This window comes from Diadema antillarum, unplaced genomic scaffold (genome assembly GCF_040938485.1).
Source record: "Diadema antillarum isolate AM-2024a unplaced genomic scaffold, OU_Dant_1.0 scf00000115, whole genome shotgun sequence".
Taxonomy (NCBI): Eukaryota; Metazoa; Echinodermata; class Echinoidea; order Diadematoida; family Diadematidae; genus Diadema; species Diadema antillarum.
Genome location: NW_027271004.1, coordinates 243,288 through 269,680, shown reverse-complemented (window position 1 = coordinate 269,680; position 26,393 = coordinate 243,288). Strand labels below are relative to the sequence as shown.

At 40.0% G+C, this 26,393-nt stretch overlaps 1 protein-coding gene across 1 annotated transcript in view; it reads left to right on the top strand.

The window, feature by feature from the left end:
• The first annotated feature begins 558 nt into the window (after window positions 1–558).
• Window positions 559–26,393, top strand: part of LOC139719817 (potassium/sodium hyperpolarization-activated cyclic nucleotide-gated channel 2-like) — a 52,432-nt gene continuing 26,597 nt past the window's right edge. Inside the window, exon 1 of the mRNA XM_071631204.1 lies at window positions 559–1,184. Within this exon, the coding sequence (XP_071487305.1) occupies window positions 559–1,184 (626 nt within the window). The remainder of the gene's footprint in view (window positions 1,185–26,393) is intronic.

The window sequence follows — 26,393 nt, the reverse complement described above, 5'->3', positions numbered from 1 at the left end:
TGAGACATAAAATTATGTGATATACTTTGAACATTGGTTGGATTTTACTCCTGTGTGCATGATAATGTTTTAGAGTATCATCAAATAAAATTAGATCATGCCTCAGTGCAGTGATACAGTATTCCTATTTGACATGATGAATTTATTCAGGCATAATGGGTCAACGCCGAAAATATCAAGCTGCTTTGTCGACGTCATAATACATAGTGCGCGCGTAACTTCCCTTTGCAGTATGCAAGCGTGCGTTCTATTGGTTGCTGCGCCTGACTTGACATTGAGTGCCTGGGTAAATTCAAGCCGTGCGTTCATTGGCTTACGCGTAGCTACGTGACGTAACTGCACAGTGCTCCTCAATGCATACAACCAATGTGTGTTTACCAATTGACCGGGAGAAAGTGAGAGGCTAAAAAAGCAGAAGACCGCCGGTGCCTGCGCAAAGGAGAAAACATGGGAAATTTCTAATCGCAGGTGAGCGACTACAACCCATTTTGTAAAAGCAAGTGCAAAATCATGGATAGATTGGTCGGCGAACAATTATAACCATATCGGGAACATACAATGGAACGTAAAGGAATTAAAGTGTCGAGCGAAGACGGAGAAACCAGTCCGATCAGTTCACTCCATGATGATGCAGCCGGCTCGTGGGGCGAGAAGGGCTCTGTGCAGCTTATCAATGTTAACCCGTGTAAAGCACCTCCTCCGTCCCTGAATGAAGCTAACGATCCTAATAACGACATTCCAGTTTCACAGCAAAATGGCAAAGTTCCCAAAGGAGTTGGGTGGAAATCCAACGGCACTGCTTCACAAACGACTGATGGCGAACCACTAATCAAGCCTGAACTCCCGTTTACAGACGAAAAGCAAGACATGCTGATGTTTCTGGACCGCCACGGGCTAAATAAAAAACAGAAAGTGGCCCCGCTGACCCACGAAGAGAGGCGAGAAAGCAATCTGGATATTCTCGGGATTATCGAAGAAAGAGACAGCGGTGGTGCTGACATCGCACATCCGGTCACCGACGCCAAACCCGTGGGCTTCCTCCAACGCCAGCTATGGACCGTCCTACAGCCATCTGACAACAGACTATCTATGAAATTATTCGGTAGCAAGAAAGGACTACAGAAGGAAAAACATCGACTGAGAAAAGCCGGATTCCTAATCATTCACCCCTGCAGTCACTTCAGGTCAGATCACTATCAATACCCTTTGGAATAATTTCGATCTCATGACTATCTTCTGCAAGATGTAGGCCCTATGCTTTGCGAACAAATTTCACTCATTTGGGTTTTCTTAGCTGAATTTACCATGGATTAGCTGTACATGGTCACTGATTAATTTGTCCAACTCACCTGTCATATTGATCATTGAATTCTAGGTTATTCATAAAGTCATAAGATTATGTAAAGTACGCGCAATAACACATCAGAGATTAACGTATATTTACATGCTCAACTTCATTGTAGAATATAACAAATTTTAGAGAGCGTATAATGGTTCTTTTATTTGAACTCTTCTGAAAGAAGAGGATAAACGTCATTGCTTATTATTACATTTTCAAATATATTATTTTAATGAACCCATGGTTTGGGTGTTTTGATAAACATTCTGTTATAATCGTCTATGCCAAACCTTCAAAGCAGTCCTTATACATTAATAATGTATCTAGTTTTAGCCTTAGTGTATCGATATGGCTACTTTGAGGATTTCTTTCCTTGAAACATTGTACGTCGAAAATATAGCTCTAACGTTACATCAGTTCAGAGAGATAGACTTGTACCCACATGGGCAGTGGTTCTAGAACTACTTATTGCCAAACTATTCCTTCGACAGTGTCAAGTCCGCACGACGTCACAGTTCATCACGGCAGTATGCGTACATCGATTAACTGTTTACAAATCTCATTCTCACCACGAGCAATGATTATCTTGTGTATGTATGTGGTATTGTCAAAACTGCCTTATGAGTCATTTCCCTAACCAGTACAAACCATAAACAAGGAACTGAAGTTTACAAAGTAGACTAATGTACATGGGTAATTCAATCTTCAGCGCCGCTAACCTTTTTCCTGTCGTGATACAAAGAGTGCAATCCTATATTAACCCCATGCTACAACACAGCCGGTGCCCCAAGGCACAATACATGTACAGGGGAGCGTGTGTAGCAACGTTGTTGTATAGTTATAAACTGCCGTCGTCGACATGCAGAGGTTCATTAACCGAACACGACATCGCCAGACCATGGATACGACTCGTGAAATGTAATCAACGAAGATATAGAGTAAGAAAATGGCAACAAGGCGTACCCGAGCGAGAAATATTCCACCCGTCTACCGTAGATGGTAAAACACCATTATGCGGGCCGGCGTGTGTGGATGGGGAGTGCAGCAATGGGTCGTCGTGATTTGGTTGACGGTTTCTATCTCGGCTCGCTAGGGCTCGATCCTTGGTCGTTTCTTGGCAGGAAATCAATCATGCTTCGTGTATGTGCATTATGCCACGGCGGCATGAAAATTGTATGGCTCCATCTGAATATTGCAGCGACGCTATTATTAGACAATGTGACAGTTCAATGTTCAGATCATAAACTCTTCTAACCTATATGCCCCTATCCATTCTAAAAAGAAACAGTCATAAATAGATTGAAAACTGCAGAAAAAAAAACCCCATGATTGACAGCGAGAGCAAAATCTTGATTCTCACGCGGGCATAGAGTGTTATATCCAGTCATACTGTTGTCGTGAAAACAAAGAAGAAAGTGGTTTTTTTTTTCTTTCGCTTGCAGTTTCCTCATTCTTTACAAAGAAAGTTTTTCAGAGGAGATATCGTTTCCTATTGAAGTCCTATAGCACAAAATGCACTTTCATAACCTATTTAAGGAGTCGATATTGCCACAATTATGCAGTCAGCTGTCTAGGATGGGGGAAAAAAAGACAAGACATTGCCCGCCAGAGTTCGCTCTACTTCTCTCAAACCAACGTATCACGTTACACCGAACCATGATGCCAGTGATGCTATAGATAGATATAGAGAGAGCTTGATATACGCCATACTTCAAACGACGTATAGAATCAGACCCAGCGCTGCTCTCGAATCAGCAGTTGAGAGCTATATCATGTCTTAGTCAGATGAAGGACTTTAAATACAGACTACCCTGCACAAAACAGGATATCGATACTGTTTGCTTTATTACATGTAAGGGAAACATAACCATAGATCTCGCGATTGTGTAAATATAGTACTCAAACGTTAAAGTGGCGAAGTATATATACAGAATTGATCTTGCATATAACCTTCAAAGTGCGCTTAGCAATAAGAGCTCTAAAAGCATACTGTCATTTTCAAAATTACGGTCCTTTTTATGGTTTATCTTTATGGTTTCGGGCAAAGACGTGTACGTCGGCATCATAGTCTGAAAATACGATCTCCTGAATGTTACTGTATTGTTGCATGCATCATAAGTATTTTTTTTTTAAATAACAATATACTATGAGTACTGCGAACATACTATTTAAGTGGAGAAATTGACATTTCAAAATAACGACCACCAACCCAAACCAGAGCACATTCCTTGTCACCACAATCACTGCATGTCAGACAGGGGAAAAAAAGAAGAAGAAAAGAATGATCTATGATGCTCGCCTGGGAGAGTGAACGACATCATATCATTATCGTATCCGACAATGATTACAAACTGCGAATTGAGAAGGTTAGTCAATCCGCCTGTATCCCGGTAGGCTAACTAGTCATGTCTTGTCGAGGCCCTGGTGATAACATCATGTTCAATTAAATGCAATTCATAAAAAAAGAATAATAATAAAAAGATACACACACATGATTTCTTTTATCACGGCTACTACCAAAAACACTGATCATTTATTCAGTGCTTATTTACGTCGATGTAGGGCAATTTGTCAATCAGTTGCAACACATTATTTTATTTCACAAACGCTTTACTGAAATAGTCTTACTGCTTTACAAAGAAGCAGCACATCTAATCAAATCGCATTAACGTATAAGGCATTCAAAAAGGCAGGATAAGTACATGTATTTTCAAAAGTGATAGAAAAGAATCCGCATCACAGAGACACGCTCGCTCCCGTTGCACTAAACATCTAACTATTGGTATATCTGCCTATTCGAGTTCGTAAATCGGAAACGCCTATAAACGGAATAACTCCATTTTCTCCCTGCCCCCTGCCCCCGCCCTCGGCAAGAACTCCTGAATTTGATGTTGACTGACAATAAATATAAAACTAGAAAGAGGCTTGAAAACAAGAAACCAGATGGTTGTCTGTACTTTTTCGAAGTTATAAGTGCCGAATGACAATTCGATGCGAGCACTTAATTTTTTTCCCCCGCCATTCACGTCTGAGCGAAATCGCCCGCGAGACAAATTTGTTAAAGTCGTCGACACCTGGGAGGCTGTATTTGTTTTGCACTGTTCTTGTAGAGTCGAATTTTGCTCATGAAGGGACGGGTTTGGGTGACGGGATGTCTCTGGTAGAAAAGATCGAGCTATGAAGGGGAAACAGCGGAAGGTTAGCATTGGAAAGGCAGAAAGCATATACCAGAAGCGTGATGCGTCTGACTGCATGTATTGTGTCGATAAATTTAATCAGTATGAAATGCCTCTAAAGACGGGATATTTTCTGTTCTTCAACTGTAACAAAAAAAAAGACAAATAAACGAACAACAAAACAGTCAAAAAAAATTGTTTTCCACTCTAATCACAGGCTATGCTGTCTCAATCCTTTTTATTTGTTTGTTTGTTTGTTTGTTTTTGTTTCAGTGAACACTTTCTTATATTTCCCCTACGTTACGATTTTTTTTCTGGGCATTTTGGTGGTCTCTCTGGTATATTATACATCACGCTTCTTGTATTGGGCACACGTTCTGTGTAATTATCTCAAAATGACATGGATATAGGTTACTGTACAGAGTTAAAGGGCTGGATATCTTACTTAATTATAATCATGTTTTACTCCGTCGATGTTAAAGTTTTACACCATCTTTAAGGGACTTGCGGAAATTCTCTCTAGAAGATAGAGGAGAAGGCATGTAGTGTTTGTGTATGTGTGTGTGTGTGTGTGTGTGCGTGTAGGAATATACGTGTATGTATAGGTTTTTAGAGTATGCTGTTGATGATCCTGCTTTTCTAGTTTCTGAACCCTTCATTATCGTTTTTCGTTGTGGTATTTTTATAACATAATTCCTTACAATCACCTAAAATTTCACTTTGTTCATTCGCTGGCATTCCAAGTCGATATGTCTTCGTAGACAAAAAGGACTGTACTATTGTGGCTGTATCATAATTCAGTATAGTCATAAAAAGGATACCTGGGTAACATCGTTGATAACACTATCACACAATAATCACAATGAGCAATATCAAATGCACTCATCTTTTGACACAACGTTGCGGATACCGGTATACGTGGTCTTGTGTATATAGACAGATTATAATGATAACAGTAATTATCATTATCATTATACAGAAAAAGCTGATACTTAATTCGTTATCTTCATATCGTGAGTTGATGTATATATATCATATATTATATTATATCATATTATGTTATATTATATCCTATTATATCCTATTATATTATATTATATTATATTATATTATATTATATTATATCATATTATATATATATATATATATATATATATATATATATAAGTAGTATGTTTGCATTGTATGAATGTATGTAACCACTACATCCTTCTGTTTATCACTGCATAATGACTTCGAAACTTCCAGCTGCCTCAGTATTTCAAAAAGTCGCGATATGTAATTCACCTGTCTAATTGGACAGGAATTCCACTTATATGGAAAAGGATCATCGTCATATTTTTCAACAGTGTCTCAGTTTCCACGTCTCCTCGCCAATCATTCCAGACGTTGGAAATGCACTTAGTAAGTGAAATTCTTCTCTCGTGATTGATGGGCGCATTAGGAAGTCATTTTTTCCTTATCATGTTGCATCAGTCCAATTATTGCCTAACGTGTTCCGACACATTCATATGACCCGTGTGTATCGCTATAACCTCATCGCGTACTAAAATTTGGAAATGCTATATATATGAAAAAGTCGCCTTTGCGAATTGTAGAATGTTTGATTCATTTCAAATTGTGGCCTTTGATTTAAACGGATTATCACTCGCGGGTGATTATCATCTCATTTTTTTTTTCATCCCGGAATGGCAGTGAAAGGTTGACAAGATGTGTTTTGCAGGAACTCTGCGAGTGGTTTTTCAGTCACTCTTCCAGTTTTATAGCATTAACATCAACGAATTAGCTGAGCAAGACGCAATGGACAATACCTAGTAATGCCAAGTAAAAGAATAATTTCCAGATATCAACAAGAACACCGGCAGATACTGTAACAGTCCAATATGCCTGATTTTCGCTTAGTAATCTCAGACAAAAAATAAAAATCCCTGTCATATCATAATTCACTTTTCATTCGGCTGTCGAACATTCACTGTATTACGATATGCCAATTGTGAACTGCATTTACAGTAATGATGGTATCGTAAATGAGAATTTCGCATGATTTTAATTGGAATTCTGACATATTTTGTAACATGCATGCATGCGATCAGCGTACAGTACATAGACATAGAGATTAGGAAAACGTATGTTAGCATTAAATTCCCCCTCTGTAAGACATCTGTGTTATTAAACCGTTGAACGGGGCTTTCTTTGCATTTTTTAAACATACTTTTCATGACATTGTACACTTTTCATGTATACGACTTCAGATTTTCCCTGTCTGGAGAAAGATTCAAATAAATCAAATAGGCTGGATCTAGTGAAAAATACTCAGAAATCCTAATATTAGATCAAAACGATCAATGATGTCATTTGCACACCATGGAATGTTTGGTTTATTCGATGGTTAATGCATCGTTATAGAGAGTAAGATAAGTGAAATTGTATTCCGCTGTTAATGCAAGATTGATCCCATAGTATTATGTCCAACAAGAATTGTTGAGGGAACGCACGGATTTAAAGTCGATTTTTTTCTTCTTTTTTTTTGGGGGGGGGGGGGGAGTGGGGCGCATGAAATCAAGAGTAACGTCAACTCACACAGGCATATTTGGCAGTATCATGCATCCAAACTCTTCAGCAAAACAAATATTTCGCTTGATGTTGCATTTAGCATGATTATTTAGCGTATAATTCCTCTCGTTAGCCTGTGTAAGGGCATCATGTAATCGCGGTGGACGTTTTAATGAGATCATAGTGAGCATGGTTTACCGGGATTACTCGGGGCTGGGTGTCGGTACGTCAAGGCATAATCATCAGTATGGAGATTGTGTCTACGCAGATGAGTTTGCGGTAATAATCGCTATCACGGTGCAGATTACGTAACTCTTCGTTTAGACCGTCTCAAATTCTTGTCCCCCAATGCGCAGAATATTGAACCATGACAATGACAACAACAACAACAACAACAACAACAACAACGGGTAATTAATTTTAACGGCAGACCCCCCCCCCCCCCAAAAAAAAAGACAAAACAAAACTCGTATAACGAGCCTAAATTTCTGAGATTTCTGTTGATACCAACACACTCTACCTTCCATCAAGCTCCAAAGTATAGAAATTGGGAAGGGAAACATCTTCGATATCATCCTTGAGAGCGTAGTATAGTCCGAGTGAAATCCCACAAGAGGATAAGTAGTGAGTTGACAAGTTCAAGCTGCGATGCCACTATAAGTGCAGTTTCACACCATGTGCACGTACAATGTGCGTTCAAATTGACCTTAATGAGTAGAGTCAAATTTTTGACTAATTGACTGACAAAAATTATAAGAAGTTAGGAATGAAACAAGAGATTACATGATACATAAAACCTTATGATATGTTTTCTTTACATTTTTATGCGATACGCAGTTGAGTATATATGCTTCATATAGAAACTGCGCAATATAAATTTACAATTATTATCATTATCATTATCATTATAGTTTGACATTCTTTCATCAAATTCGCTCAAAAAAAAGAGGAATGATACAATCACCTTACAACATTGTTACAACATTCTCCCTTTTGCTTCATGTATAATATACAAAAAAAAAGAGACGTAGCAAAATCATGCTTTGAGAAGTTAATTTAGCAAATGCAATATAATATAATTTGATACAAAACATACATTAATTATTCTTATTGATTCATACCAATTAGATAAGATTCTGTGATGATATTTGTGTAGTTCAATGGTTATAGACTTGTGAAGTGATGACGTCAAATCCCCTAACAATTTGATTATTATTTTGTTGCTGCAAATGTGACTGATTTGCAGAACAACAATACAAAACATGGGTAACTTCGAATTCCCAAATTAGATTGATTTCTCATTGTATATAGGTCCGAATTCAATTGACAATCTGCCATGGTGATTTTATTCTAGTCACCGAAGCCAACATGAAGTAACATAATGGTACAGAGTTGCGCTTTACATATAACAAATCTTTCTTTTATCAAAATCATGTGCTTGGGATGCGCTGACATAGGAACAGGTGGATGAAGTCAGACAGTGATGTAAGGTGACGGGTCTGGAAATAAGTTGCTCTTTCTATTTCCGGAGAACATGAAAGCTGGTGAACCCAGTAAAAATTGCGCGATGAAGTGAAGATGACAAGCAAAATTTGAGAACTTTGCAAAGCTGTCCAGGGCGGATTTCAGCCGAAAAGCAAAAAGACAAACGAACAGAATGTCAAAATGACAATTTTATTCGTAGAAAACGACCAGCCGCGGACATTTTCAGCTCAACTACATCATAAACCGTCCCTCCCCCCCACCCCCGAAAAAAAATGAGAGAACCTTTCATTTCTGAAAGGGTTTAGACCACCAACCCATGTATTTCGAGAGAGAAAGATATAGACAAGGAAAATATAGGAAGAGGAATAGGGAGAGGAGGAGAAGGAGAAGGAGGAGAGAGGATGAAGCGAAGTAAGAATCGTCAGATTGATGAACGACATGCATGACGACAAACATTAATGAAATCAATGGGAGTGCTTATGTTCAGGATGTGGAGCATTGTGGATGCAGAAGATTACGTTTAAGTACAAAGATGACGTCCGTCGTAAATGTTATACTGGCTGTGCATTCATAAATGTGTAATTATAGGCCTTGATATTGCATCAAAGCAGAATATTTTATTGTTTCCTAATCACGAACTCAGTTATTCCAACTGAATGATTTGCCCTGACACGACATTATGCAAACTCAGAAATCGATACATTGTGCTCATTTAACATGAAGTCATCTCCGTATACCTCTGACTCATTGCCTTAATTTGTTTTATTTGTGAAGAAACGAAATCACTTAATAGTTTCCTTCGTTACTTAAAAATGTTAATCATCCTATATGTTTGATGAAGGTCTAATTTTCATCAAGCCATCTATTACTGGCGCTGCAGAGCGTCAAAATGGCGGTCGCCAAAAGACAACCGTCTTGTGCAGGCGTTCTATGTACATCCATCACTATCCACTGGTAGAAAAAAAAGACGACCTTCCCCTCAAAAGGATTGCTCCGGTTCTCTGCAACTATACATCATTTCATATGTCTCGCGGACTGGACGTGATATTGCTTGCCTTCCATTTCTTTTTGTTTTCCGTTTCGATCATGTGGATCATATTCTGAAATGATTACCATTAGTGGAGATGGAGATATAAAACATCACCACAGAGCTGAAAAAAAAATCTATTTCTGTTTCATTTCTAGATTTATTCCAGTAATAATCATCATCTTAAATCTAACAATAAGCTAATGTCATTTTTTTCCCGTCATGCCTGTATCTTGAAATGGTTTTTATGGTTGGTCGTCATAAGGGCTGTATATGCTTTTATTGTTTTGCATCATCTCTGATTATGGATGCACAAAGTCCTCCTTGCTGGCAATTGATTGCTCTCTCGAAGGACCAAGAATGACGGTTCCAAAAGAAGAGCTTTCATTTCCAGATCAAATGTAGGTAATTATTGCAAATGTATGCATTTTGGTGCGGAGCACACTCATGACTACAATATAACCGATTTATTTTATTTTATGTTTTTTTTTCTGCGCACTGATTATCGATTGACACAAAATTTTCCAAAGCTGTACTAGTATACTCCCCTAATTCTTATTGCGCACGACAATTAGAATACATGATGGGGAAAGTCCAGTGCATCACCCTCAAATGAGAAATGATGCAAATCGCACACACAAGACGCACACACACACACACACACACACACACACACACACACACAAATCACGTTTTTCAATGCCGCTAATGTTCTCCCATGCGGGTAATGTTTCTCCGTAATATCAGCTACTTACTAAGTAGAATGTAACGAGCACATTAATCTCTCACAAGGGGCGGATCCAGGAATTCCGCAAAGGGGGGGGGGGGGGGTATATTTCTGGTGCCACTTCCGGGTTCAATCAGCTGACAAGCAACAAAATAGAAAATGAAATAAATAAATAATAAAAAAACAAGACTCCCGTGCATTTTTTTCGTTTCTCGTGCAACTTCCGGGTTTCATCGGCTGACGTGCCCGGTGCGCCCCCTCCCCCTGGATCCGCCACTGCTTACATCACCTTCCTTTTCATTTCAGTCGATGATTTGTGGCCATCTTGAACGGATATGAACTAACTGAAGCGTAAAATGAGCTTCTCATTAAGCATACATCCCATGACATCTTCCTATTATACTCAAGGCCATTAAATGTGTCATCACAAGGAGAGAGTCAATGTTTTGCCCCCTTTGACGCTAGTTAAAAGAAATTCGCCGATAATTATGAAAATACGAAGAAACTGCAGGGAAGAAAATTGAAAGCATATATACGAGGTACGAGGTAATTTCGTCTCGCACTTGTTTGATGTCAGTTGCCGATCGAAATTTTGAAATTGTTAAAACGAGAAGGGATTGCAGAAAAAGGCTGACCATCATTTAATTTCAAATTAATGCTCAAAATTTGTCTAAAAACATTTTCTTTTAATAGAAAACGCGTGGTATAATAGCTTTTTGAAAGACTTCTGAACCCCCTTTCGTAGATGAGTTATATCTTTGACCTAGTGGATAAGTATGGGTTAAGTATAGAAACTTGAACGAAAGCCGTGAAAGCAACGTAAGTTTTTGAAGTCGAGTTACGTGATGCGACATTAACATTTCGTTTCAAACGCTTGTTAAAGGTGAAATTTATACTGCAAAATGTCGCGTGTGGATTCAGTGACTGCATTCAGAAGAAAATTAATCAGATGACCTGATCAAAAGTTTTGAATCTGCTCAAACTTTTGATTAAAACCACGATGCTATTATCGTATGGATGAGAAGGCTACAATTCGTGACATCACTGTAGCGGAACTGTTTAACGAAAAAGAGGAAGCCACGTTTATTATTATTATTATTTTTGATGAAGAGTACACATTGATAATTTCCCACGACTTATTACTGTCATATGTATATCAAAGGTCCTGTTTACCTTTGGGAGCAGTGATTTTAAAAAAAATGTCCAGATATCACATTTGATGCATATATGTGTATAGGTCTGTTGTATCACAAAACATCCTACCATATAAATGTGTTTTTTTTGCAATAAAGTCTAAAATATGAGGAGATATCAGTATTTTTCTCAGTAAATCGTCACTGTATAGATGGTTTAATAATCTGGAAACATTTTTATTATAACTATTGTTCACATTTTTGCGTATTCAAAAATAGTTAACATCGACTCTACGAATTCAAATTTTTACAGTGGTTGTTTCTTTCCATAACTCACACTTAAGAACTATTTTAAAGCATTAATGCTGGGTGTTTGTTTCTTCTGCAAATGGTAAATTATGCCTTTATGGGTGGTATCACTCCTCCTGTCTTCTAAGGAAGGTAAATCAAGTTTACTCTCATTGTGTTACAAATATAAAAATACCATGAGGAAGTCTATTTATTCCCCCCCCCCGATATCGTTCCGCTACTATGACATCTGTAAAATTACAGCCTTCTTATCCAAAGACGGCAGCACCATAACTTTAAAAATTTATAAATTTTGAACGGATTATCCTCACTGTTGTATTGTATATGATATTGGTGCATTCACTAAATCATGCAATATTTTGGGTAAATTCCCTATAAGCAACAGGATCTAGTAAGTTATACCTTGGGTCATTGTTAAGTAACGAACATAAGAATCTAACTTTGAATTGAACCGGATGTGGAACAAAATCAACAAATCGATGCAAATATAGAGTTTTGCCCCCCCCCCCCCCCAAAAAAAAGAAGAAAAATCAAGGTTACTCTTGCTATTCTTCTCCATTCAAACCAGTAGGTTTTCGATGTTTTATTTTTTTTTTTCTCTTTTTTTACCATCAGTTTTTGTTCCCTGGATAGGACCATCCAGGGCCCACTTTTACGATTAACGTATATTGCAAGATGAAACAGGGTCGAAATTGATAATCTGTTTGCTCGTAATCTTCCCGCTCCCTGCCTCCCCCTGATGAGCACGTGATGAGAGAAGGAACACTGTCCCTCTCGCAGCTTTGTCAGCCCCTTTTGGTGGAAAAAAGGGGCGGTAGAGGGAAAAAAAAGCCCTGAGGACTAGCGAAATTGGCGCATAGCATTGTGTGTTTACAAGGAGCGGGAACACGCCATTTGGCGGAAGGTGAAAGCATTAGGAATGTCTGGCTACAGGGCGAATTTAGCGTGATATTGAGGCGCAAAGTTTTCCTTGGGTGGGCTTTTTGAGTCCGGGATTTGTGGACTTGCGTCAGATTGATACCTGGAAACGAGTTAAAAGTAGATAGATCTTTTACTTTCGTCTCGGCAAGGGGATTTGTATTAAATGCTGCAAGACGTGCAATAACTTTGTGAATTGTGGTCGCAGATCGATAGCACAATCTCTTGAGAATGTGTATGGAAGACACAATGACGTACAGTGACATAACCATGAATCCCAAGTCTGGTTAGATATTTCGTTGGATTGGGGAACATCGATCATTTTCGCCGTGATAGTTTAGCAGGAGATCGCTAAGATCGACAGATCCTGTTACTTTGTTTTGTTATTAAGAATAATAGACTTTAATTTGTACAGACTCTCCTTGACAAAGGGTTCAAATCTTTGATTTTGTTTTGGTTTGACTTGTTGAGCGAAATCGATGTAATTGGATTGTAATTTTTCTGTACAATGTAGATAAGTAAAGGGCAAGATCATGTTTTATTTCGGCTCGGAGCATGTGTTTTGTGTTGAATATGTCTATATTCCTTTCTGTTTTGATAATTGAAGAATTACAGCGTGGTTCAGAACAGTCCATGGCAACTTAACTGAAGTCGAATCATGAGATGTTCTTGTTTCTTTGACTTTCTGTTTATACGAGGCGACTTGTCATCAGGATACATGACATCATTATCCAATATCGTATTTTCCCCTTGTGTTTTGTGTCATTTTGCCGCGAATCTTGTTACCAGTTCCGGCGCGAGATCCATTAGAGATAGAGCGGTATCATAACCGTCTCATGATGTATATGGCAGTTTATGTGAATTGTCCTCTGGCTTCTGGTCCGACGGTATCTCTCACGTCATAGCATGGTTGCCGTGAGTGATATGTATCGTGCCAAGAGATATGTCGACACAGAAGCAGCCATTCTTGCGGCTGGCGTGTCAAAGCCGTCAAGGTGATGGAGAGGTTTTTGCGATCCGTCCATTCGCTGATATCATAGGCTGGAAGCATCGTGGTCAAGAGCTTTGCATGCTCAACCAGTTTGAGACAGGTCACCGGTTCGATACCACAGCTCGCAAGACTACCTATACCCTGCTGCTCCTTGATTATAACCAAGTATTACATTAATGAAAATGTTTAATGGTTATTTTCGAGAGGCTGGTCATGAGCAGGATGAGGTTTCGAGCCTCTCTCCTAAGACTTTTTACGCTGCTGCTCTTCTGTTTATAGAGAGGCACACCGGTTAACCTCGAACATTTCAGGTCATGGGTTCGAGCCACGGTCGTAGCACTTTGTTCACCGCATTTTTGTTTAATACCCAAGTATGTAAATGAGAACCTGTTAAGAGTTGGAAAGTCTTTTGATTATGATCTTGACCTCATCCGAGGCACCCGAGGAAGAATGATGTCTCAACAGTGGATAAAGACACTAGTGGCGGCACAAAATATAGTATACCCCGCTTGTATCTACTAATGTTAATGCTAATGACATTTATTCAGAGGCAATAAAATCACAATCAACCTATAAGCTCAATCAGGTACCATTAAGTGGATTATGTGCAGTAAATATTGTAAAACCGATAACTCAAATTACACCCAGGTCGATTTTATTGTGTTTATGTCGGTACAAAGTCTAATGTCAATGAACTTTATTTGACGTAAAGATTACGACTAAAGAGATCAAAACAAATGACACCGGCTGAACGTAGACTTCGTCCTCATCAGACATTGTAGTACTCAAAGTCAGCACGATCAAACACAGAAAAGACCAAATAGGATAGATTGTTTCGATTCAAATTCCAAAAATCGTTAACCCCTTTGAGCTTTGGTATCCAATGATTGGCAAATTTCAAGGAATTGTGTCTATTAGGAATCAAATCTTTGATGAAAAAAGGAGAGAAAAGGAAAAAAATCATCAATGGTTTAAGCTAGGTCGACGACATGAAGAATATTATCATTGATAGTCTTGGCGATATTTTGCAGCGCAACATTGATTGTGTCGAGAAAGGGGTATTGAGTATCATGATGTATAACAAATTTTATCGATTTTGCAATGTACTACGAACCCTGGCAAGACAGGTGCAGGTCACGAGTTCCCTACCCACGAATACAGCCCACGAGTCATACAGTCCATGAGTTCGACATTAAGCAAATAAAGCCAACGAGACCGGCACATTAAGCCCGTGTTGTAATGTCAAACTCGTGTGCTGTTTTTACCTTGTGTCGAACTCATAGGCCTTATTTGCCTAGTGTCGAACTAATGGGCTATGTATGACTCGTGGGTGACGGTCTTGTGCAATGACCCCGGCAAGACTACTGCAAAGTAGTTTAAAAACAAGTTAATGTTTTTAAAGGTTTTAAAGTTAATGATTTTCTGTAATGCCACGTTCTGTGACACACTTTCAGAGAAAAATGACATGCTCATTTTGTACTAAAGACACTACTTTTAGAAGCTTTTTAACATCTTAAATCTGGACACCGAATATTTGTTGTTGTTGTTGTGACAGAGTAGTCATAATGGTGGAGACATTAGTCTTTAGGAGATATAGTTTAAACGAAATACATTAGTTTTACCTGACAATGAAGTTTGCAATGAAGAGTGAAATATGAATACGTTATGTTTATACTGTCAAAGAAATGACAGAAGTTTATGTTTTTATATGTTTCATACTGCTGTGCGATGAAACAATGAGTTCCATCACTTTGAAAAGTGCGTGTTAGCTTTGATGTATTAGGTCATATGTCTAATTGACCGTCATTACCTAAGTATAGGTCTTTAAAAGTATAGGTCTTTGTAAAGTACAGGTCTTTATGAAGTATAAGTATAAGTATCTATAAAGATCCAGATGGATGAGATCAGGAGAGAGAGAGAGAGAGGGGGGGGGGAGGGTAGACTATGTGGGCGTAAAAGTTGCAGAATTATTGACAAAAGTATACTAGTATTATAATGTTGGTATTTAAAAACCAGTGGGATTCATGTGAGCCTACTCTGCATTCATGGGTGTGGCTGATATCATCATTGCGCGAAACCAGGTTTGACTTAGCAATTCTATAACTTTCTCGATTTTAACAAAACTTTTACCGCTCCGTAGATGAGGATTTACACTCATAATCAGTGTTACTCAATTCAGGCACCAACTGGAATTTGCCTTTAGCGCCTTTCCCTATTCAAGCCATGGTGCCAATGGCACAGACAATGACGTCATAAGTTGAACATAAAGCTCGCTTCCCGCGAGCTACATCAGACCCCTGAAATCACACAGCACAAAAGCTGATCAATGCGCGGAGTACTCTCTCGCCCACAAGGCCTCTCGATAACCCGATACACACCTGCTATCGATCTGCCACGGGGTTGGAGACCAGCGCCTCTTGCACCGCAGACGACTTATTCTCCCAGGCCGATTCACGCGGGCAAATCAACGGAAAAAGGCGCAGGCGTCAGATGTCAATTTCAGGAAAGGGGTGACTGAAACAACATCCTTCAGATGGAAAAGAAGGTTGTTAGGATTGACTCTGTCCTTGTCCATCGACACATGGCAGCCTGCAGCACCCATCACAAACAGGCTGATCAATGCTGCATCAGCGCTGCATGTCAATCGGTGAATCCCCGACGGCTTTTTTTTTTAAGCATCTCGCCAAAGATTGCTTCATTTCATAGTTTTAGGAATACGATTAGAGCAGTTTAGTGCAAACAGACAAAAGCACAAGCAAAATTACGAGTTTTGTTAATATTTTGAGTATTTGTCATTTAAGTTTTGATGCTGCCGCTTCAATAAGTCGAACGGAGATCAGGTATTGCTGTCTGCGGACGCCATGACGTAGTGGTGGATGAGATTTTGGACTTTGAAGAGGAAGTCCTTGGTTCAAGTGCCCACCCCACCCCTCCAGCCACGATATCCTTAAATAAGACGATTTTTACTAACAATGTCCCTTTTGACCCAGGCGTATGAATGGGTTAGTGATAATGTTTGGATAATCAACCGGAAATGCATGGCCCTCTTCTGATGCTGTGCCAACATCGCAAAGGCTATACCCTGCTTACGAATTTACTTGGCTAAGACAAAGTTAACGCTCTTCAAGCAATTTCTAGTTATTATCATTTCTTCTACTATTTGATTGTTTTTTTTATTATTGCTATTATGATTATTATTATCAGCATCTTCATTATCATTATTTTTGCAAAAACTACAAATGCTACTACGATGATTATGATCATGATCGTGGTGGTGATGATGATGATGATGATTAATGCAATCAACTCTGTGATGAATCTGTCGATGTAAAATGATATCGGTCGCTACTATAGTTGTGACGATGACGATAGCGACGATAATGATCGCATTCGGGTTCGGGGATCGGCGGTATGCTCCCCGTCGAATGATATGGGATTGCATTTGGGCCAAACTGTGACGACAACAATGCTGATGACGCGTCCCAGTCCACGCTGACACTGGTTTTCATGGCGGCTTGCATTCCGCTCGAATTGCTTGGCTGCTGGCTGAGATAAGATCCTCCCTCGCCTCTGCATGTCTGGCTTCGCTTAATTGTTTTGATTTGAACGATTCGGCTCCCGAGAGCGAAATTCTGTCTCAGGTGAAACCAGAGCTTTCCCGACAGAGACGAATCATTGATGCCGAGATTGGAAATTCCTTCAAGGAGCTTGCGCGCGCATCAAACACACACGTATTATGATATGAATTCAAGTCACGTGACCGTGTCTGGTCTAGTCTAATTTTGTTATCGTTCATGTTATTGTCTTCTTTGTTCGCATGTAACAGACCAGGTTCAACATGATTTTTTAAAGAGGATCTTAACGAAAGACGAGGCCTAGTCTGAAGCAATTTCGTGCTGCGATTGGCTTGTGACGTCAAATATCGCTGTACTCCATTGGGACCTGCCTTTCTTTTTTTCTTTCTTTTTTTTTGGGGGGGGGGGGGGGGGGGGTGGGGGAATAAGGTTGTTGATTTCACCTAGATAGTATAGTGGGATCATGAAGCATGATGTCTTAAATGGTACTTGCCTGTTTATACGAGAGCTATTCATCACTTCTACATCATGTGCTGGCTCTTGATGTTGCCAAACCTGATTAATGGTGATTGTTTAATGGCATGTTCCTCTATATGTCTGACCTCGGTCCTTCCCTACGTCCATTCTACGTGGTCCTCTTTATTGCCTCCTCTAATCAGTCACAATCAATTTCTGACAACTGGTTTACTGGTTGGTTTCTTACTCAGTCATTGTTGAAGTCTTTAAAAACACCAACAAAATTCTGCCAAGCATTTACAGCTGTTGACGTTCACGCAATATGCTCACCGAACAATGCAATTATGTCATATTAAAGTTGTCTTAGAAAAAGTAAGTATAGTATTTTATCATTTGTCTGTTTGTACACAATAAAGTTGTGAATTTCTCTGTTCAAGCGTCACAACACTTTCCCTCCAGGTAGGTGATACATAGACAGTGCATGGTACAATAATTCCATCTGTGGATATGATAGTTCATGTACATTGTATAAAGGTATACAGTGACTTTGCACACGTGGATTTGACGTTATGCATTTAGTTTATCAGCGCTTTCAACCTCATAAACCATTGTCCGTTTCACAAAGGGGGCTCTACTGACACAGATCCGTTCCCCCTCATTTTTGTCTCTCTTCGTCTCGTCATCTGTTTTCCCAACCTTTGAGAAACTAAGTTAAAATCTTCCCATCCCCCTTGCTATATTCTGTGGCTGTCTGCACTCTTTTATTTCGCTTTTCTTCCCTTTCCTATTTGTTTGTTTGTTTGTGTTTTTTTTTTTTTTTTGGGGGGGGGGGAGGCAACACTCTTTTCTCTTTGTGACGGGTGCATTTATTCGGGCTTGTCGAAATGTTTCCGGGTGCTAAGACCAGCATTCTCTGTACTCGCCTGCTAATATTCTCCTCCCATTCTCTCAACCCCTACTGCAAATTGCATCCGCGCCGCATACATCCTACTTCTGTTCACTCTTGTCCGCACACTCATAATACTGTAGTCTTTGACCCATAGTGACATATCGACTTTTCCTCTGTGTGTGTGGGGGGGGGGGGGGGGCAAAAATCCCAAGTCTTTTTGTTCCTTAAGTAGCGTCGTCTTGACAAATGCCAAATATACATATCAATTCCAAGACCCGACTTGACCTTTCCTTCAGATATTAGGTACCAGACTTCTCCCTATGCCATTCACTTGAAAGAACTATTTCGTTATCCCCCTCCCCCACCCCCGCCCACACCCATGGGGGAAAAACACTTGCTCAGATGAAATGTATGTACACGCTTTCTTTTCTAAGAGCTGCACGTATGTCCTGATTCCAGACGATATTGAAGGCTATATCAATAGAATTTGGACAAATTACTCTTATAGATGATGTCTGCTATCGAGTAGACGATGTTTTATGGACACTAAACCGTTAGCAACGGTATCATCTTATCGACTATGTATATGACGTCAAAAACGAGAGAGAGAGAGAGAGAGAGAGAGAGAGAGAGAGAGAGAAAAGAAAAAGAGAGAGGCAGACAGTCCCGTGTTTTTCATGTCCGGAATTTGTTTGAGGTGAAACTCAGTCAAGTTCAGTGAATGATATCGAAATGAAAACAGAACAAGAAAAAGAAAACGTTCTGACTTTAAAATTCCCTTGTTTAGATGATTGTATTGTATGACCACACTATCGGAATGGTTTCTTCTGCCGTTGCCATTGTCAACTATTAAAGTATATCTACAGTAGATGTTAAGCATACACCGCATTAGATATCAGTATTATCTCAACCCGTTGTCTCCAGGACAAAAGTGTTTTTTTTTTTCAGGAGGTAGAGATGTGATTCCGGTAAACGGGTTTATGGAAGGTAATTAGAGGACACGAACATAATTATACTGATGTGTGTGTATGTGTATTATAAAGTTAAAAAAATTTGGCAATGTAATATGTTTATTCGTCTTCCTCTCCATCCCTTCATCTACCATCCTTATATACAGATTCGTATCCCTGTCTGTGATCCAGTCATTACGTTCTTCTGAGAAGGCATTCATAGCAATGAGGGTTTTTTTTCCGTCTTTCCTTAATTATTTCTCACTCAAACCTTTACCCAGAATCCTGCTTTCCGAAATCTCCCAGAATGATGGCGCCATTTTACGTGTCTCGTAGCTCTTGCGCAATTTGTATCACTTGTCTACCTCGACTCTGTCTCTGCACCCCCTAATTCACAATTGAAACGAAATAAATCACAACAACAACGGCAGCGACAACAACAACAACAACAACAACAAAATCCACCCGAGCTCGTGAACGGATAGCAGTTGGTAGACAAAGGCTTATGGCACGAAAACTGAGATTACTGGAAGAAAATCGTGTAAGATAGAGAAGAATTATATATGTGTGTGTGTGTGTGTGTGTGTGTGTGTGTGTGTGTGTTTGTGTATGTGTGTGTGTGTGTGTATGTGTGTGTGCGTGCGTGTATGCGTGCGTGTGTGTGTAATTGTATTGGCTTAGTAACGTAAAATGGGATTCGTGCCGTTCACTTTGGAACTACCAAAGAAAAAAAAAAGCCTATACCAAGAAAGGGACGGTGTGAAAGTTGAGACTATTGAAATGGCCTCTTTGGCGTGTTGGCTCTCTGGGGCGAGAGATCAGTACCCAGCGGTGCAATTTGAGCCCATCCTTAAGCTTGCTTAACCCCGCCATCCAGTAATGTCATTACTTTCCCAATAATCAGGCAGCAAGGTATGAAAGCGACCGCCCAAGTATAGCATGAAAATGTCAATATCGCAAGGACCCGGCCATGCCACACATTCAGGCGCGCTTCCTGGGCGCGAATCGCCTCTCGAAAAGCGCGCGAACCAGTCCTCCATCTCCTCAACTTCCTACCTCACCCATCCTCTTCTTTCTACCCCGACGTTCCCCCCTCGCCAAATCCTAAATATAGAAAGTCATATGAAGAGGGAATAACAAGAGCTTTGCCCGGGATCTACGCGATTTTATTAACATTAAAGGTCCCCTTCTGGACCCACTGCCATAATGGGGCGAAAGAGTCTGTTATTGTCATCAACTGCACCATAGGCAATGTCGCTACATAGGATCTCGCTGCATTCCATACCCCGCGTCCAGTACAGATTTGGAAAATGAGCCGTGATAATAATCTCCATCATGAACCATGACATGAAAAGTTTTGTAACAAATATCTCGGCAAATTATGTACCGATAAATTCCTAAGAAAAGAAAAATCATACGAAATCTTTTGCGATCAGTTTTGCTTGCGGAAAGAGGTGGTCTCGTTTAAACACCACACTCACACTGTATACCGTCAAAATGGAAAGTGGCCAGACGGGCGCCCATTGGAGCCCATCTCGGCTGAAGACACATCCCTACAGTGCCTTCACATATTGTACGTGTGATGTTAATAATCCGTATGATACATACAAAGAAACCACACCGCATCAACTAACCCATTCACGTAACGAGATGTAGCGCTATATTGGTGTGCTTATGAATTTTCTCCTTATGAATAAAATAACTAAAAATAAAAGCAAACCAGCCAAACAAAAAGATGGATTTAAGAAAGACAGACAGGCATGCATTTCAGCAGTGCATTCGTATTTGTTTCAACTGGTCATTGACTGTCAATCGCGGTAGGAATACTGCTGATTACGATTCTTTTTGGCTGGCAATATACGTGTCTTGGACCGGGGAGAAATTGTCGCAGCCGTAAAACACTTACCATGCATGAGAGAGCAAAAATCAACATGACCTAGTTGGTTTGATTGGAACGCCCCGCCACACGAACGCTCCGCCACACGCACGCCCATAACCACACACCCACACATCAGGGAAGGCACTGTAAATTTGTTGTGCAGCGAAGGGACTTTTGAAAATGTCATATCTTTCATGATAAGTACAAACTAAAGTTTTTAGACAGTTACAAATGGAAGGAGAAATAATACTTCCAATAATCAGTCAATTATTTACTATATTACTGAACTTGCGTTATTATGTCCACCGCAGTCGACTTTCTTTCCTACACATGGGAATCACATTTTACGGAATGGATAAAACCCAACAAACTTTAACATAAAAGTGGACATATACCAGTTTGGTTATTGTTGAATCTGTTTAAGTAATGATATAATGATTATTTATACATCGTTCCATTTTGCTTGAAATATTATAGAGATAGCTCGTCGAGTCCATCAGGCACTTTAATGATTACATGTCGGCAGCCTTACGACATCATTGCGGCATTATTTCAAAACGTGACGTATAGGACCTCTGATGGCCATATACACATAGCGGGAGAGAATTAAAGGCTGTAGAGAATAGTCAGCATAAAAGAAAGAAAGAAAGTGTATCAATCAGATCCAGAATTGCAAGGTTTGCGTTCAGAAGTCTTCCATTTCTAATTCGGTCGCGCTTCTAAAACCTTTTTAGGATGGCAGATATTTTGCCATTTTTGTGAGTCTGGACAGTAATTCTGAACAATAATTTACTCTTGAATATGATTGCTCTCACCAAAGTTTAATCATGCCTAAAATGAAACAGAAAATGAGAATAGAACTGGAATTTTCGAGAAAGGGTAGATACAGAATAATGTAATTATAAACACATGAATTTAAAATTACATTTTGACGTAATAATGTATGAACACGATAGTTGTAACATGCAGTGCAAAGCTCCACTGAGTTCATGGTTATTAAACCGAAACACAACAAATTGACGAGAATTAGCTATTTACCCCATTGTATTTCACTTGTTTGTATTCAAATCGTCTGCGCATTATTATAATTTACATATCATTATCACACAAACGTGCATTATAGCGTAACACCTCTTTCAACACGTTCAAAGGACGTCAGTAGTTCAATCAAAGTGAAACAGAATTAGCGAGTTTCATCGATCGTATTTATACAAACATCATTCTATACCACATTTTAAACAGCATTCAACCAGTGGATCAAAGCTTCAAACTCCGTAATACTCTGAAGATACAGGTATGTACAAGCTGCATCCATTTTAGACGTTGTTTGGAAGTGCTATTTTCACTCCCCCCCCCCCCCCCCCCTCCCACCTCCCTCCCAAACATCAACACCAAATATTCCTATATATGCTGGCGAGGTTATTTCCCTGGCAGGCAACACTTGACGTTGCTGGTTGCATCTACGTTAATACAGCAGACGATCAAAAAGATTGTGAGAAAGCCGGCCGATAGTGTGAGGCGAGACAAGAAGAGGGGATAGTGCGTCACCTTGATAGCAAGGTGTCCGGGAGACATAGCGAGCAGATAGCCGTCCGCTTAAAGACCCGCGATGACGCTACCCTTGTTAGTGGAAGTGTGATGCTCCTTTTGCACAATCACGTGGTTATCAGCCACTATGGAAAAGGCGCGAGCACCTCTCACATTCTACACAGGTAGCTTTACTTAAAGGCTTTCTTACAAATTTACCACTCCTCTATTTTCATCAGGAAGACTTCAGAGGAGGTGGGGGGGGGGGGGGGAGGGGTGGGACATACAGTACTAGAAGCGGAGCGGCGGCTGTGGAAGACAAGCGCCCATGCAAGATCAGGGGCGGAGTGAGCGTTGGTAAATTCCTCTGGGTATCATGTATTCAGTATACGAATATTGAGGAAAGCGAGCGTAGGGTTCTCGTGCGGCGAAGCGGCGCCAAAAGAAAAAAAAAGCGTGAGCAAACACTTTTAAGTATTAAAGTGAAGGATTTAGAGCGACGATGTTGCTACCTGGACAATATTTACGTTCAGATGATAGGGCGACGTGGTTGGAGGTTGTCCCTGGAAAAGAGGATACAGTTGTACTTGGCACGAAAATACTGAGGGAAATAGAGACACAGAAGGGAAGAGGGAGGGGTAGGGAGGAGGAAGACAAGTATGAGTTTTTTTCCGAAGCTCAACTGCTTAATGGTAATTTAACAAAATGTCTGAGGTTTCTGTCTTGAATGTGTATTTTTGTCATCGTATAACCCAACAGTATCAAACTGCATAACAAGCGGTAAGCAAACAAATCAGTTTCCCAAATAATTTCGTCATCATAGCTTCTTGATCAATTTGTTCGGGTAAGATTACTTGCCACTTCACTCCAGTCATTGTGATACACATTCTAATATTCTGTATTTAATTTTTCCTTATGTAATTGTAGCTCTCAATCGTACGTTATAATTCACCCTTATGTTGCCAAGTGTGATATTCTGATAAAGAACATTAATCCGAATGAATTGAGGTGAATGAACAGTGTATCATTCCATCCCATAAAGCGTAATTGACGCTAGGAGATCGAGCATTCGGAAGCCCAGCCTTTATAAAGTGTGGAACAATCTACCCTTAGATATAAGAAAATCGTCACCCTATTGAGCATTTTTCAATCTAAGCTTAAAAGACACATCTTTTTGTCCAAGTAATTGCGTTTCTTCAAGCATACCGGTAGCTCTTGCAGCGCGTAAGAATACGTATTTTTCCCCTGACATGTGAACTTATGTGACTGACGTGTGAAAGTATGATTATGATTATGATTATGATTATGATTTTGATTCATATGATTATGGTTATGGTTGTGACAACGTAACAGTCAGCGTCGACCAACCCTTTGCTAGACTACTTACGTGACTTAGCAGCGACAATCATTATTTGAATCAATCAGTATACAAAATTAATACAATAAAGCACAAAAAAGCAAAATTGAAAGAGAGAGAAAAGTTATGACGTCACAGCCTGTGTATGTTTGGGTTCATTTGGTACCTCCTCCACCAAATGTTGTGGTCTTCGTCGACGGTAAGGAAAAACATTTCGTCCTCAAGCGTCACGCGACAAAGAGGTTTATGTCGCCCATACGTTAGTGATGAATGTTTCCCGCTCTTTACTTACATACCTTGACATTTTTAGCCTCGCTCTTATGAGTAGCTTATAGTTTTCAGTTAATGTTTGCGAAGTCACTTGAAACTACAAACTTGGAGTGTCTTGTTTGCCGTCTACCGACCGCTTTTTTTTCCTGGATTTGTGACGGAATTTCTCGAGCAGACGAGAGCAGGGGATGATTTTTGTTCTGGCCTCGCGCTTTGTTTGTTTTAATGTTCTGATTCAATTTACCAAACTGTGGAGGAAAAAAAGAAATGAGCTCCGGGAGTAGGCACGACACGTTTGATACCAAAGACTGCAAGACGATCATCAATCTCTATCGAACCGTGACATGGATTAATCCCTCGCTCGACTGGTTCCGATCAAAGTTACCGACTATAACACCGGAGTATATGCATGGGAGCTGGTGAGGGGTACGTGATGTGTGTGATGTGTCCTCCCGGATGTAATCCAGGCTATACATTTCGCCTTTTGACTTTGTCTCTCCTTCGATCGCTTCTCCTTGTCCACCCATCTCGAGGTCGCTGTTTAGTTCACTATATTCCTATATATTTCTATTACTATTTCCTTCGTTTCATCTCTTCCTCTGTCTGTCTGTACCATTATCATATTTCGACATAATATTTAACTTTTTCCCTTCTCCGTCAGTTTGTATCCACACATCCACATCTTCTCTGTAATTCTCTTCTGCTGTCCCCGATATAGCTCCCCCTCTCTCTATATATTGTAAACTCTTCTCTACCTAAACTTTGTATGGCTTTCTTCTTCTCTTCCACTCCGTCTCCCTCCCTTCCTCCTCCTCTCGCTTTTGTTGATCTCCTCATCATTTCTCCGTCTTCCTCTCTCATCAGCTTTCACTCTCTCCCTCTCCCTTTCTGTATGTCCCTCTCTCTCCCTTTACTCTTTCTTTCTTTCACACCGTTTCTCTCTCTTCCTCCATCTCTCTCCATCTTTATCTTTCTCCTAGCTCTGTCTGTCTGTCTGTCTCTCTCTCACTAATCTCTCTGTCTAGGCTTCTGCAAACATACTGTGTGCTCCGACATGTCTTTCCGCGCACCATTTGCCTGGGAGCCAATTCACTTGAAACACCTATACATCACACGGGCCACCATTTATCACGCACCGTTAGGACTCGAATTGCTTTACTTTCTTATCCTCCTCCTCCTATCCCCCACCCCACCCCACCCCATGCTCAACCGCCTCTTTGCTTTTGGCACCTTTTCCACTTTCATTCGATCGCTCAGCTGGTAGTACAGCCCCGTTCGGTTGTTTCTATAGACTTGATAGAGCATACATGCCATATTTGCCGCGGGTAAGTATATTGCATACAAAAATCTGATATATAATGAAATACAGTATCTGCATTCTTTCAATATTCTTTATCAAACTTTACTGACAGATACCCGCCGAGTATAGTGTGTAAGTCATCTCTGGGTGCCTATGGGAGTGGCAATGAAATATGACTACATCACTAAAATATTGCTTTAAGTTCCATGAACATTTGAGGCTTTCTCAGCCACTTATTGATGTTATAGAACTTAAGTTACTTATATAATTATGAAAAAAAATAAGCTCAAACATGAGATCGTCATTTCAACCCTAAAAACGATCGGAAGTCTACAAAAGTAAGACCCCGTAAGTCCGAACGACCCACATTCGCCCTCCGTTTGAGAGCTTCAGAAAAAAAACAACAACATCGTATCAGGCTACAGACACGGATGATTTTGATTCGGACAGACTTTTCGATTGACTTTATATCGCTGTAGACGAGGATGCATGCCAGTCAAGCTGCAGATGGGTAGTCACAGACTAAACAGTC